At 47.8% G+C, this 16,619-nt stretch overlaps 1 protein-coding gene across 1 annotated transcript in view; it reads right to left on the bottom strand.

Moving 5' to 3' along the window:
* Positions 1 to 3,560: 3,560 nt before the first annotated feature.
* LOC146006956 (uncharacterized) overlaps positions 3,561 to 16,619 on the bottom strand; it is a 30,162-nt gene continuing 17,103 nt past the window's right edge. Inside the window, exon 2 of the mRNA XM_083145385.1 lies at positions 3,561 to 4,416. Coding sequence (XP_083001511.1) covers positions 3,825 to 4,416 — 592 coding nt within the window. The 3' untranslated portion in view covers positions 3,561 to 3,824. The remainder of the gene's footprint in view (positions 4,417 to 16,619) is intronic.

Here is a 16,619-nt window from a genome sequence, read left to right as displayed (position 1 = left end):
TGGGCAACACTCCTTGCTCTGGAGGACCTCTGCCGAGCTGCATGCCCTGGGGAACTGCCCATAGGATGAGGGCAGTAATAACAGTAGGGTGCCAACTGCAAGAAGCATTATACGACCAGTCATGATGAGGTCCCTACTTCGACAACTCCTCAGAGCTCCAGCAAACACCAAGGAGAGAGGTTTCACTCCTCTCTCTCCACTTACTAATTGGGCTAATCATGTGTCCAGGCTTATATCACCACTGGTGCCTCACTAGAGGGAAGCAGACGCATGTTCCCACCCCTCATTATTAGCACTGATGGACACAGGAATGTGAGAAGACTTTTTTCTTTTCTTTTTGTATTTTTTTTTTTTTTGTTTATTTCTGTCTATCAACGAACCGGAAAACTTTTCTGCCAACTTTTAAAAGTGAAATCTTGTCACAACATTCATTGGGGCAGATGTATTAACATTCCTTTAACGTTTGATATTTTTCGTTTCCCACTTCTCCTGCCATAACGTGGAGAAGTGGGCAGCCTTTTCCCCCTTATGTATCAACAGCTAGTTAGTGATTAACGCTAATCGTTAACTCACCTGTCCTTTCTTCTGCATTTCTCTTTTTACGTTCCTTTCCTTCTGCAATGCGCATGTCTTTTTTAAATATTCCTTTGGCCCTTTAATTCACATGTAGTTTTCTCTGTTTTTAATTGGTTGCTAAAATGTAATTTACTTTATTTTTTCTGTTGTTTACTGTATCCTTGCCCGCGGCATCTGTTCCCTCGTCCTACCAACCAACCACAGCAGCTGCTTTCCTGCCCGCAACACCTATACCTCTGACCACGTCTTGCTTCTTCTCCACTTCTGTATGCCTGCAATAGCAGCTTGCCATGCCCCTCGGCTGCTGCTTCTTGTGACCCCCAGCCGCTGCATGATAGCCGTTTTCCCCTGGCAACAGCAGCCGCCACCATCCCCCTGCCCGCAGCAGCTGCCCTCGTCCCCCTCGGTAGGATGCATAATAATCTTTCAGTAAAATAAATAAATAAAAGTTAAAAATCACCCCACCAGCTATTGTAGCTGGCAGGGAATCCGTGCGGCAATACGTGGAAGCCCCGGTCAGAGAGGTCCGTGCGGTGATGTGGATTAACTCGGTGGGGTCCCTGCACTGCATTGGAAATAACTAGTGCTATCCCCCGGGCGGCGGCGCGGGAAGCGCAGCTGGTTTTGAAACCACTTGCCGCAAGATGATTGGCTGAATCTCAAGCCAATCATCGTGCAGCAAGTGGTTTCAAACCCAGCTGCGCTTCCCGCGCCGCCGCCCGGGGGATAGCACTAGTTATTTCCAATGCAGTGCAGGGACCCCACCGAGTTAATCCACATCACCGCACGGACCCCTCTCTCTGCTATAGCTTCCGGAGCTATCCGGCCACCGCCGCTGCTGCATCTCCTCCCATGCCGACACCAGTAGGCAGCATGTTGCTGCTGCCGGCTTCCCTGCACCTCTCCCCCCCCCTTTGATCCGCCAGCATGGCGACAATTGTCTCCTGTCAGCATGCTGGCACCGGCGGCTGTTGTCCCGCTCCAGTCCCCCCCCCAGCTCTCCGATCGCGCACGTAGGGACCCCGCTGTTTTAATATATGTGCCGCAGGGTCCCCAAGAGAGCGGGGATGCGGCGGGAGGGTTGCCAGAAATAATATTTAAAAGACCGGGCGGGCAGATGCTGCTGTCTCTACTTTGTAGCGGAGAGCCGGAGATGCGGCGGGAGAGCTGTCACCTGTGAGAAATCACATTCAACATACCGGGCGGCCAATGATTGGCTGAGAGCTAAGAGAGCTCAGCCAATCATCGGCCGCCCGGTATTTTGAATGTGATTTCTCACTCCATTATGCGATATTAAGACCCCGATGTTACGGTGATCACCATAGCGCACGCGCTCATCCTTTTCCAAATATGCCCGCCTTCACCCCTTCTCTCGTAAACATGTCACCTGACGCGGAATGACGGCTGCCTCCTATGGAATGACGGCCTTTTAATTCACCATCCTGAAGCCAAAATAGCATTTTATTACTGTGCGCCTTATGCCATAAGGGGTGTTCACACGGTGCAATATTCCTTGCGGTTCGATATCGATGCCACGGGGCAACGCATCGGGATGGAATCGGCATCAAATGCCACTGAAAACCGTTCAATGTCCATCCAATTTAGATTCTGCTGATCTAAGCATCGAATAGAAAAATAGACCCCATAAAAAATAAATATTGGGGGGTGAATAATTCAGAAAGAGAACAGGGCTTTGATATCAACCCTTGTTTAGATAAAACAAAACCCCATCAAACATTTGCTCCATCAGAGGTGTGGTGGTTGTGGTGGGGGGAGGGGGGACACCACGGGCGGCTACACCTCTATGATAATAATAATTATAATAACAACACTGCAGGATGCTCCCCCTGTATAATAATAACAGGACACCACAGGCTGCTTCCCCTGTATAATAATAACAGGACACCACAGGCTGCTTCCCCTGTATAATAAAAACAGGACACCACAGGCTGCTCCAACTGTATAATAATAGGACACCACAGGCTGCTCCAACTGTATAATAATAGGACACCACAGGCTGCTCCCCCTGTGTCTCCAGTAATCTAACGCTGCTAGCTACTGTAGTGATGAGAACACTGGGACAGCATGAAATGCTGCAGAGCCGACCAGGAGCCGCCGCTGATGCTGGAGACGAATGTGAGGCGATGAAGCTCCGTCTCCAAGACAGGCTTCCGCCATTACCGATAGTGCAGCGGGAGGCTGTCCAGGAATTTCCAGTCACCCGAATTCCGTGAGAATCCTGGAATCTGGGTGACTGGAAAAGCCTACTGGAGGGTTGCCACCAAATCCAGGAGAATCCCGGAAATCCGGGAGAGGTGTCCACCCTAAGTACAGTACTTCACAGGAGAATGCTTTGCAGGTCTCAAAATTACAAGTGAAATAATTATCTTCACCTGTGGATCTTTTCAAATGTGTTAGTGAGTAATGTGCACCTGTTAGGTGGTCTGGGATCTGTGTGTGGTCCTGGGGGGCAACGTTGAGAACCACTGCATTAGGTCTACAAATACAAAATAGTTGACTGATAAAAGGGCCGACAGTGGTTAAGGTTGAAAGGTACATACTGGAATTTGTTTCCATTTTTTGGGGTCAAATCTTGTATGATTGGTAATATGTGACCACCATCATTAGAAACATATACCCTGGTGGGTTTGCTTCGCTCGTTACCCTCTGCTCCCCCAGGTTATGATTTCCAATTGTAGTAATTGTGGAAAGCAAAACCAAAATTTGGGACATGGGGAAAAAAAAGCAAAAAACATTCAGTATATCAACCATTCATGTGTTGACCGTTGTCATGTGACCTTGTCCCCTGTAATCTCTGTTATCTATATTGTGTTAGCCTATTGACTATATTGACGTATACACGGTCCATCATTTGGATTACCAGTGAGAGCAGGTGATGATTACTCGCATGTTTTGTTAAACTCATAACGGGAAACTTGCATGTGATTTATATTTTATTATAAATAACTGAATCATATGCAGCAGATTGGGAAAAGTTCTCCAAAAATAAAGTACAATTTTGGACGACCATTCGTCAGGATTGGTTGCGTGTGGTTCGGTTGTATGTTTTTTGTTTGTTGTCTGCAGTGATTGGAGGAGAGTTACTGGTTTCCAGAGAGACTTTTCCCTTATCCGACGTGACTTGTGATGCCTGTGAGCTGGAAGATTCTCTGGAAACTTTCTTATAGGTGCTTTGTAAAATGACAGGGATGGAGGTAATGGTCTGTACCGAGCGGCTTGTAACTTTTTTATTGTCCTCTATGGATTTTTTTATACATGAGGTATGCCTTCTCTAAATCATCTCTCTCTTGCTGGGTCTCCTGCAGAAGCTGGGAGAGCTGGCTGTTCTTGTTTGACAGATCCCAAACCTTGCTTTCCATGCCCCCAAGCTGAGCCTGCAGTTCAGCTTTCTGCTTCTGAGTCTTCACAATGACCGGGACCATTTCTCGGAGCTGCACGGAGAGCATTTGGTTTTCGTCCCTTATTTGGGAACACTGGTCTTCCTTCTCGTGCAGCTCCTTGATGATATCCTTGGTCATCTTGCCTCTGAATTTGGGGTTCCCCTCCAGACCCAAGTCCACCCGGAGTTTCTTCACTGTTCTATGCAGAGCTTTGTTCTCATTGGTCAGCTCTTTCAGCTTGGCTTTCAGTTCCTGGATCTGGCTGCGTGATGAGACTTCAAGACATTTCAGTTTGTCCCTGGATGACTCCTCCCTGCGGAGGGCGTCCTCCCTTTCCTTCTGGCACCTCTGCACAAAGTGACTGACTTCATAAGAGGACATGTAGGACCTTACCGGAGGATAACGGGGGGTGTCGAGGAGTCTCACCTCAGATGAGGTTCTGCAAGAGAAATCACAGTCATTGACCAGATGAAATATGAAGACCTACAATGTCAAAGCTGTTATAAGTCATTATCATTCATCATTATCATACCAATAAGTCTACCCCAAAAGGTTGACATGCAATATGTCGGCATGAAAAGGGGTAGACACATGACATGAGTTTTTTGTGTATTGTTTTCAAACCAACTTGTTCACTTACTTCACCACCCGTGTCGGCATAAAAGGAAAAAATAATAGTCCCCGAAACATGGAAAGCAAAGCGAGTCCTACAAGGGTACGCCTTTAAAATAATTGGGGGTCCGTGTCGACAATTGCCGACATTGACAGCCCAAAAATAGGGAAACCTCATGTCTACCTTTTCATGTGTCTACCTTTTTCCAAGTCAAACTGTTGACCCTGTCCACCTTTCCCATGTCGACCTTTTTACACTGTTGGCGTATTGAGTGTCAACCTTTTGGATAGACCATGTGGGGGGAAATTTACTAAGATGGGAGCTCTATTTCACATGGGATGTTGCTATGGGCAACCAATCACATACCATCTATTATCTTCTAGAATATGCTAAATAAATAGATTCTGAGTGGTTGCCCATAGCAACATCCTATGTGAAATAGAACTTACTAAATTCCCCGCTGCCTATCTAATAATACACACCCGGGCCCACGTGTTACATGTGCTGGGATTTACCTACAATGTACAGTACCTCTGGGCCTGCTCAGTGTAGTGTGGTATACAATGGACTGAAGGGCATTATAGTGTTACACAATATAAACTGACGAACTGTAATATGGCACAATATGAAGTGTAAGCAGTATATCATAATATGAACTGGGGACACTGTATGGCATAATATGAACTGGGGACACTGTATGGCATTATATGAATTGGGGACACTGTATGGCATGATATGAATTGGGGACACTGTTTGGCATAATATGAACTGGGGACACTGTATGGCATAATATGAACTGGGGACACTGTATGGCATGATATGAATTGGAAAAGGTGTGGAATAATGTGTACTGGCAGCCGTACAATGTGACTTCATGTGAACTAGGCCATTACAATGGGGCATAACATTAAATAGGGCACTACTATAGTGCAGAAAAGGAAATAGGGCACTATTAACTAGGGCAGTGGTTCCCAACCTTTTTTTCTCTCCCGTACCCCTTGTTTAGGCTTTTTCATTTATAAGTACCCCTCCTCTCAATTTGAAATGTCCACAGTACTTATGAGTGGAAGTGAGCAGTATGCGTGTCCTAATATTAAGGAGTAGCCGTGGACTAGTATATGGTCAGGAATCAGGTCCGTCTTTGTCTAGCCGCTGGCTGTGTATTGTCTCCAGAGTTCCTGCTAACGCCTGTAGGATTAATGCTTCTTCCACCCATGTCAGTGCGGGGCGGATGTTCACAGGTAGCTCTCAGTGAATTGCTGGTTGTGCAAAAGCACGAGGAGACGCTGATGACGCTGCAGATGGAACTGGAAATGACACAACGTGGCTTGTTTCCATGTCATTGGCAGACTTCTTTTACCATTGGGAGACTTTTTCTTCTTCCGCCATTACCAATATTATTTCCAAGTACCCCCAACTGGTCTGCAGAGTACCCCCAGGGGTACTAGTACCCCAGGTTGGGAACCACTGAACTTGGGCACTACTCTAGTTCAGAAAAGGATCTAGTGCACTGCTATGGGGCATAAGGGGCAGACTAGATGGGCCAAGTGGTTTTTATCTGCTGTCAAATTCTATGTTTCTATAACATAAACTAGGGCACTATTATAGTTCAGAAAAGTAACTACAGTAGGGCACTACTATGGGGCATAACATTAACTAGGGCACTAACATAGTTCAGAAAATGAACTAGGGTACTATTATGGGGTATATAAATAACCACTGATGCAGAGTGGTGTCTCTATACAAGCACTGGGACAGGGGCCCCTTCAAAATGTTTCTATAGGGCCCACTAGTTTCTGGCTACGACTGTGGTTTGATGGATACAGTAGCTATACTCTAGCACAGTGTTCTTCAAACTAGTTCAAGACCCCTGACAGCTCAGACTGCTAATAATGAATACACCTGTGCATCAGCTAGGAGACTGGGTAAACCCTGACCAGTATATTGACTGCAGAAATTGGAGGTTGACAGCGCAACTGGAAGGACCCTTGTAAATGCCCACCCTGTTGTGACATCAGCCAAGACTGATCAGGCAGCATGTACGCAGAACACACTGCCCAATCCTACTGCAGATACATGACTGGTCTTCAGATATATCTATAGGTGTGTACTCAGCCTGGGGGATCCTGAGAACTGAGTCTGAGAAGCACAACTCTAACATATAGTATATGTGTTGCTATATACATGTATATAAACAGAATACACAGACAAATAAGCCACTGCTTTATTAAATCTATCTATATATTCTAGGAAAGTAGTCATGCCCACAGAGGAGAAGCAGGTGGGAAGTGTTGGGGTGATGCTGGGCTAATTTTGTCATTAGGGCCCACACCTTGTGGGGAATTTACTTTATTTTAGATGTCCTAGTATACATCTGGTATACAATACAGAGACCATTACTTTGTGTCTGGTATTCTTGTATACAATACAGAGACCAATACGCTATGTCCTTTGTCGGGATTTCGTCGGTCGGGATTCAGGCGTCGATATTTTGACCGCCGGGATTCCGACCTCCGGGATTTCATATCAATCCCGTCTGGTATTCTTGTATACAATACAGAACCCATTACTTCCTGTGTGCTATTCTAGTATACAATACAGAAATCATTACTATATGCCTGGTAGTGTAGTATACAAGAGTAGTGTACATAAGAGCCCATTGTCTGAAGCCTAACATGCATTATGGTTTGAGAGGTATACCGTCCCTGTCAAACACCCAACCTGACACTGTCCTTAGAGCAGGTTGATTACCGTATATGCAATACAGTTGTATTGCAGTAAAGTCCATTGCCTGGAGCCTTAATCTTATATACAATACATTGCACATTCCCTTAATCTTAATATTACAGTACATTGCCTGCAGGATAATATGTAATAGAGAGCCCACTGACTGGAGGAAAATATTAAATACAGTGCTCATTGCCTGTAGGATAATATGCAATACAGTGCCCACTGCCTGGAGGATAATATGCAATACAGTGCCCACTGCCTGGAGGATAATATACTGTACAATACAGTGCCCGCTGCCTGTAGGATAATATACTGAACAATACAGTGCCCGCTGCCTGTAGGATAATATACTGAACAATACAGTGCCCGCTGCCTGTAGGATAATATACTGAACAATACAGTGCCCACTGCCTGGATGATAATCTACTGTACAATACAGTGCCCCGCTGCCTGGAGGATAATATGCAATTCAGTGCCCACTGCCTGGATGATAATCTACTGTACAATACAGTGCCCGCTGCCTGGATGATAATATGCAACACAGAGCCCACTGCCTGAAGTATAATATGGAATACAGAGCCCACTGTCTGGAGGCCAATATACAATACAGTGCTTATTGCCTGGACACTAATATTGGTACGTGCCCATTGCCTGGAGGTTGATATGCCATACAGAGCACCCTGCATGCAGTCTAGCTTACAGTACGTAAACGTGGAATAGAGGTTTATGTTGGTTTCTGCAAGATGCATATGATTTATGTTATATGCAGCAAGTCCAATCGCCAACTCTGACCCAATGCACGCGGGGCCACACATCGGGTCAGAGAGTGGATGTCAAACAAATGCGATTTGGTACAATTTCACATGATTTCCCATACCAATCCGTTGGAATCATGTAACATTGAGCCAAAATTGCATCTTTGTATGGGGCCACAGAGCAGGATCATATACACGCCACATTTGCAGAGGTGTAAGCATCCCGAAATGTGCATGGCTCTGCAGACATGCACAAATACGGTATTTCCCCTGCTATCTTTCTTTTTTCTTTTTCTGAGGGGGGGGGGGTGTTATTTACATTATTTCATTCAACTTTAAAGAAAACACCTGGAAGAAAAAGAGAACAATGTGGTATATTCTCAGTTAATGGCAGAGAAGAATCACTGGGTCTGAGGTGTGTCCCACAATTAGCGTTTGCAGCCAGCTTCTCCTCAGTTATGTGAGACATAATACACACACAGAGCAATGTGCACTAATACCTGAGGGTCCATGCAGAGCGAACAGCAAAATGGAAGAAAATTATACCTAAAGTCAACACAGCAAAAATGTTGATACAAGCAATGGGTCTACACAGAAAACATTGACACATAAAAAGATCGACATGAATTTTTCAGGGTGTCTTGGTGTTAATGTTGACACCTGAGCACGCGGACTCGTGGTCAGGTAGTGTACTGGCATGTTTCAGGCCAGGTGCCTCGTCTCACTGTGCTCGGTACTTTAACGATCCCAATCCGAGTCCACGTGGATGGAAAAAAAATATTTTAAAGATCATGTGAAACGTGTCATGTGTTCATGACATTTTGACCATGTCCACCATTTGTATATTGCCCATAATTGACAACTTATTGACTGTCGATCTAAATGTTGCCTGTCAGCCAGGGGCGGATTTAGGGGTCAAGCCGCCCCTAGGCACAACTTTTTTGGCCTCCCCCCCCCCTTATTAGGCGTGAGGGGGGCTGGGGAAAAGATGGGGGTAGATAGAGGGAAAGAGAGACAAGAGAAAGAGGAAGAGAGAGGTCGGGCAGGTGGAGAAAGCACAGAAGAGATGAAAGAAAAATAGAGAAGAGGGCTGGGGAGACAGAAATAAAGCGCGCAAGTGTTTGGAACACACATTACATATGTCCACCACACCCCCCCCCCCCTCCCCTTCAGTACCGGCTTCACTGTGCCGCCCCTCTCTTCCCCTTCTGTATAGGTGGTACTACAGTGTACCTGAAAGCCATGGCAGCACAGGGTCGGCCGGGGTCGCACATGGTCGCCGCTCCTTCACTGGCTCTGGCAGCTCAGCTTTTCTCCCTCTCATCAGTGCTGGCGGGGGAGGATGGAACGGCGCATAAGGTGCTGGAGGGAGGATCGTAGGACTGAAGTGACGACGCTGGAGTACAATGGGACCGTGGCTCACTGGATCTGGTAGGTCCCTCTCACCAGCGCCGGCGGGGGGAGCATGACTTCAGCTGCGGTGCTGGAGGGGGGAGAGCGAGACTGAGGAGGTGCCGCTGGGCAATGCCCTGCAGCAGGGTCAGCGTGGGACTGGGGCAGTGCTGGAGGGGGTTGCAGGGGACTCAATATACTGCCCCCATCTGCTGGAGGTCTTTCACTCACCAGCCCATGTGAGAGGAGCATGGGCTGGTGAGAGGGACTGCATCTGCGATGCTGAAGGAGGGAGCGCGGGACTGCATTGCCCGCAGCACGCATTGTATTGGAATTTTTTTTTTTTAAAGGGTGCAAGGGAGGGATGGCTAGCTGCCGCCCATAACAGGTGCCGCCCCTTGGCCCGTGCCTCATCGGACCGTGCATCGGACTGAGGAGAGACGCAGAGATGTTTCATCGGCTCCTTTCTTGGCTCCTGATTGGCTGCTAGGCGGCCAATAGAACCATTCTGAGGAGAGGTGCAGAAGATGAAACATCTCTGCGTCTCTCCTCAGTCCGATGCGGGGAGCTGCTGGAATCGCCGGCATTTGGCAGAAGACCTGGACTACTTCGGAATGAAGAGGACAGATCTTCGCAGGAGGAGCTTGGTGAGTAGGATTTCCTTCCAAAGGTCCCCCATGGATTTCTTCAGATCCAGGACCCCAGACTCTTCAGCCCTGGAGCCCCGGAACCAAGGCTCCGGACTCTGCAGCCCCGGACCCAGGAACCAAGGCACTGGACCATGGAGCCCTGGACCACCGGACCCAGGGACCTACCGATGGGCTCAAGATAGGTAAGTATCAGTATGTGTGGGCTTTGGATGTATTAAAGTTTTATTTTTATTGTGTCTGTGTGTGTGTTTATTTGACTATTTTTATTACTGTGGAACTACAAGTGCCAGTGGGCCCTTTAATGCCCTGCATGCTGGGACTTGTGGTTCTCCAAGTCCCAGCTTGCGGGGGAGGCTTGCTGGTACTCATAGTTCCACAGTATTAAACAATAGTTTATTTTATTTTTTTACACAGAATCAGCCCCGTGACCACCGCTCCAGGGTTACCGGGGACAGCACCAGGCTTCAGCCTGGTCAGGTAAGTCCTGGAGGGGGGGGGGGGCGTTATTGGGGGGTCCCCACTCCCCCGGGACCCCTGGCCAGGCTGACTGGTCGGTAGGGTTAATGCTTTGGCCGGGGGGACTTGTACAAAAAGTCTCCCCCCGGCTGTGGCATTACCCTGCTGGTTGGTTTGGCCTGGGGCTGGTTCTTAAAATACGAGGGACCCCTACTCATTTTGTCCCCCGTATTTTGGGAACCAGCCCCGGACCTGGAGCCTGGGGCTGGTTGTAAAAAATCGGGGAACCCCTATTTGCCGGGTTTCCTGATTTTTTTATTACCAGCCCTGGCTCTTTCAGCCTGGTTACGGCTGTGGGGGGGACCCCACGCGGATATTTTTATTTATTTTTCTATTTTTTTTTACACATTGCAGCCTGCACGGATTTGACTGATCCGTGCAGACTGCCTGCACGAATTCGTATTAGTGGCCATATATACGGCCGTTAAAACGAATCAATACAACATCGGGGATTGCAAAGCAGTCGTATTTGACTGCTTTGTAAATTCCCCTCCGGAACATGACTTTGCATACGGCTGAAACAGTCATATGCAGTCATAGTGATTCGTATTAAGAATACGAATACGATTTTTTGTATAAAACCACTGATAAAGCCGCTGAGTCGGCGAAACGTGTCAGGTGTCATTTTACCCCCATCTTTGGACTGTTCCAGACCAGCCTTGGACCAAATTGGATTGACCTAACCGTGGACATATAACACCTCTAAGGACCCCAGCACCATCTTTGGGAGTGCCAACTCCGGTGTCTCCCCTACTCTGGATGGTGACTCGGCCCTAATACCAACTTGGGCCTTGAGTCCCAGGGAGAGCAACTTACATCCCAGCATGTCTACAGGTGGACGGTAATCACTACCCAATTGTCTTTGCATCTGCACTTTATATGGTCCCAGGCATAATAGGAATGGACAGCCCCGCATTTTGATCCCATTTTCTTCCCCCCCCCCCCAAACTTTTTATCGTACCAGCACAATTTGGTCACTTTATGAATAAAATGAATCATTGCTTTTAATTGTACAATCAGTCCAATCCTTTACTAATTATAATTTGTATGGTATTTTAAATATTCCATTTAAAGCGCTGCTATACCCCTTTTTTTTCTCTTTGCCTAAATCGGGCCTAACTAACCCGATTTAAACCAGCAGCTGCTAGTGACTCAACCCAGGTCACAGCGCCACCTTTACCACCTTCCTCCCCTGTGGAGGAATACCTTCTCCTTATTACAGAGAGTGCCTGCCCTGTTATACAGTGTCACAGTGCCTGCCAGAACCGACTCCCCACACTCTACATCGTCATGTAGTCACAGACACATATATTCAGTTACAGATACACGTTACCATTACACAGACACCTTTACTCTAACACATATACAGATGCCTACACGGTGTAATTACACAGACACAATATCATTGAATGTTCTTCGTAAGTTACAGTGACAGTATTGGCAGCTCCTCATTCCTGTGTCTCTCCGTGGGCAAAAATACACTGCAAGAATCCTTTTTAAGGAGTCAGGGCCAGTGACACACACCCCCAGAGACCCCCTACTACAACCACCATTCTCTCAGTGAGACTGACCCTCCTCGTCTGGGAGGCAGAGCCTCTGACTGTCTCAGAGTCTTACCGGGAAGTACAAGAGGCAGGAGGAGGCGGCGCTATTCTGCCTGGTGATCATCATGCTGCCACAATGGTGGGACTATTTTATGTGGAGGCCTGGAGCTGCAGCTCCATCCGCCCCATTGTTAGTCTGGCCCTGATGCTGTGTACAGGAGTTGTACCCTTATACGTAGTATGCAACAGTAATACACCGTATACACATATTGCCACAGTAAAGCACCTTACACATATGGCACATTTTATTAATCCACTGATTCAAATAATTCCCCCATACACAAACTGCTTCCTACACATTACTTATGCCCTTATACACAGAATGCACCTTACACATATGCCCAACATGATTAATGCCCATATACACATAAGGCCTTTTACACACATATGCCCCACATTATTTATGCCCTTATTCACATAATGCACCTTACACATACTGTATGTCCCCCATTTTTAATGCCCTTATACATATAATGACACATAATGCCCCATACACATAATGTCCTTTACATATGCCCCACATTATTCAATGCTCCTTTATACATAATGCCCCACATAATCTCTTACTTTTGCCCCATATTATTAATTGCCCTTATGCATATAATGCACCTTCCCACACATCCCCACTGTTTGCTCCCCTCCTCTTACTTAGCAGCAGCCGGGATCCAACTTCCAGACAGGTGGCACACGGCACCTACATTCCTCCTGGCTACTACCCTCCCGCCTCTGGCTTTCTCACATCTGCCCAGTCCATGCCCAGGGAGCTACTACTTACCCGGCTCTGGGCATGGCTCTTGGGTGTCCCTTTGAAACACATAGCAGAGGCTCGCACGGGGTTGGGAGCAGCCTATGCCAGACATGCGGGGAGGAGGGCTGAGATGCGGAAATCCGTGCACCCGGTCCGACAGGGAAGAAAGCCTTGCGAAGCTCCGGCATGCACCCGCCAGGGTGTGGGGGTCCGTGCTGCCGCCACCGGGTTGGGAAGGAGGGTTTGCAATGTTCCTATATGCACACACCAGGAGAGGGAGAAGGTGTGCGGGTCCGTGCATCCGCCGGGTGGGGAAGCGGGGGTAGGTGCGGAAGTCCGTGCACCTGCCGAGTGGGGAAAGGGGGATGCAGAGGGTGCTGCTGCACTGACCGGCATAGGCAGCAGAGAGTCTGAGTGACAGGGGCGTGCTATAATAAAGGCAGAAAGCACCCCCCTGTAACTGAGGCACCGCTATATAGGTTTTTTAAATGTGATTTTGCAACCTGCTGCTTGGCCCCGCCCCTGTTTCTGGAACCTGAACATTATCAGCTCCCAGTGCCGCCGAAACCAATAAAAATATAATAATTATGGCATAAAAATGAATAGAATAATATTAAGCATTTACTTATGACACACAATGTGTCATAAGTATTTTCTTTTATTATGTTTATCATTATTGATTATCATTAATGACAGGGGAGGCACTGCCTCCCCTGCCTGCACATCCCCGACGTTGCCTTACTTTAAGGGGGGCAGGTGGCAGCGGAATGGAGGCAGGCTGCGAGTGTGATGCCGGAGGGAGGTCAGTGTGTCACTAGACTGTGCAGCCGGGAGAAGTCGGGCGGCGAGCGGGTTCGGTGCTGCGGCCTGCTTTGCAGCTCCGATGTCACAACTTGCTTGCCGTCCAACCTCTCCCGGCCGCACACAGTCATGCCTAACCTGGTCACAGCGGCAGGCGAGTTCAGCGAAGAAAGAAAGGTAGAGAGTAAGTTCTGTGCGTCTGGGCAGCCTATGGTGGGTACATCCAACAAGGGTGACCCTGGACCCCCAAGAAACAGTGGAAAAAGTGACAAAAGATGGCATGTTCCCTCCACCAGCGCCCTTGTGAATGTAAAATACGTCCCTAGATATATAGGAACGGTCCTCTTCTCCAAATACTGGCTAGAATATACAGATATATATAACCATACGTTCCTCCTGTCCCAATAGCTTCTCCTCTTCTCCCAAATCGACTGCTTATTTGGATAGTGGAACACCAATCCTCACAACCATAGATCATTTATCTCGGTCCGGATGAGACCCCAAAATAAATGTAGAAAAGATACATATGGTGCAATACCACTTTTATTGATATACGACAAACATGTGATGTGATAGTACAAGAAAAGAAAATATAAGTACCGGATGGAATGGAGAATCGGAATAGAATCAGTTCTCAAAAACGCTTGAAATACAAAAGGATGATTGTCCGGAATCCGCAGGGCCGGTGCAAGGCACCGGAGCGCCCCAGGCGAGTCGGGGTGGGGGCGCCCCGGTGGCGGGGGGATGGTACCTGTGTAAAAAACTTGCGCCCCGGCGTCCCTGCAGTGCTGCTGGAGCAGTCAGGGGTGTCCGTGCCGCAGGGGTACCTGCGGCGCCGTCATGTGTATAAAGCTGGCTGCGGCCGGCGGGGTCCCTGTAGTGAATAGAAAATAACTAGCGCTTCCCGCACCGCCGCGCGCATAGCGCTAGTTATTTTCTATTCACTACAGGGACCCCGCCGGCCGCAGCCAGCGTTATACACATGACGGCGCCGCAGGTACCCCTGCGGCACGGACACCCCTGACCGTTCCAGCAGCACTGCAGGGACGCCGGGGCGCAAGTTTTTTACACAGTTTGCTGGGGGTGAGGGGCGAACTGCCGCCCTCCAGGTGCCGGCGCCCTAGGCAAATGCCTAGAGCTGCCTAGTGGTGGCGCTGGCCCTGGGAATCCGTCATCCAAAGTTCTCTGCGGTCGGTAAAAGAAGTTCAGATCCAATTCAGGGTTACACAAATAAACACCACCTCCTCCGTTCAGCAAAGAACCTCCAGTTGTAGAGAGCGGCGGCGGTGCGGGGGGGCGTGTTCGGTTGGCTGCACAGTGTGACACCCAGCGTGACCTCTGACCACATCACGCTGCGCGTCTGAGCTGCACAGCCGGCACAGGACTCAGAGCAGCCAGGCAGCGTCTGAGCAAGTCAAACACAGATATATAGATTTGGCAGAAAAAAAAGAGCTATTACTTATTTAAGTTTATATTTAAGAGAAAGTATGGTGGCAAAGAAAGGAAGCAAAGAAAGTGTTCAGGACGCAAAGCTAGTGTGTAAGCAACACAGATTGCCCGGCCTGAAGCAGAGAAGGAATAACATCTTTCAGATAATAATGTGTTACAGGAACATAACCCCAAGTTATATGGGAAACAAAGACGTAATATGAGGTTCCCAAATGGGCCCCATCGAAAAATTCCAGTAAGGCAGCAGAGATAGTCTGCATGCTATTCAGTGTCTCTGAGAGCACAGGCATTTAGCAGTAACAACTATAAGTTAAGAACCACTTGGTCATCTACTCTGCCCCTTTTTTAAACATGTTACCTCAAACCAAATTTGTCCCTTATTTATTTGTAAGGATATCAATATACCTTTCCCAAGCATGTTTAAATTGTACTACTGTATTTGTCTCTACCACCTCTGATGGGAGGCTGTTCCATTTATCCACTACCCTTTCTGTGAAGTAACTCTTCCTCACATTACCCCTGAATCTTCCTCCCTCTAGTGTCAGTGCATGTCCTCGTGTTCTGCTGCTCCTCTTCCTGTGAAGAATGTCTCCCACCTGTACCTTGTTTAAACCCTTGATATATTTGAAAGTTTCTATCATGTCCCCTCTTTCCCTTCTCTGCTCTAAAGTATACATATTAAGATATTTTCTGGTACGTTTTGTGATGTAGCCCATGCACCATTTTAGTTGCCCTTCTTTGTACAGTCTCTAATGTATTTATATCCTTCTGGAGATATGGCCTCCAGAACGGAACACAGTACTCTAGATGAGGTCGTACGAATGACCTATACAGTGGCATTATTACTTCTTTCTTTCTACTGCTGATACCTCTCCCTATGCAACCAAGCATCTGACTTGCCTTCTTCATTGCTTTGTTACATGACATAGGATATCGCAGTGCCTGACTTATTACATAGAGAGTGTTGCAGTGCCCACCTTATTACACAGTGTCGCAGTGCCTGCCTTATTACACAGTGTTGCAGTGCCTGCCTTATTACACAGTGTTGCAGTGCCTGCCTTATTACACAGTGTCGCAGTGCCCGCCTTATTACACAGAGTGTCACAGTGCCCGCCTTATTACACAGAGCATCGCAGTGCCCGCCTTATTACACATTGTCACAGTGCTCGCCTTATTACACAAAGTGTTGCAGTGCCCACCTTATTACAGAGTGACACTGTGCCAGCCTTATTACAGTGTCGCAGTGCCCACCTTATCACACAGAGAACATTGTAGTGCCCACCCCTTTACACAGAGCGACACAGTGCCTACCTTATTACAGTGTCGCAGTGCCCGCCTTATTACAGTGTCGCAGTGCCCGCCTTATTACACAGTGTCGCAGTGC

This window comes from Crinia signifera, chromosome 6 (assembly GCF_055691185.1).
Source record: "Crinia signifera chromosome 6, ASM5569118v1, whole genome shotgun sequence".
NCBI lineage: Eukaryota > Metazoa > Chordata > Amphibia > Anura > Myobatrachidae > Crinia > Crinia signifera.
The sequence above is the reverse complement of the archived record's forward strand: the minus strand, read 5'-3'. Positions and strand labels throughout refer to the sequence as shown.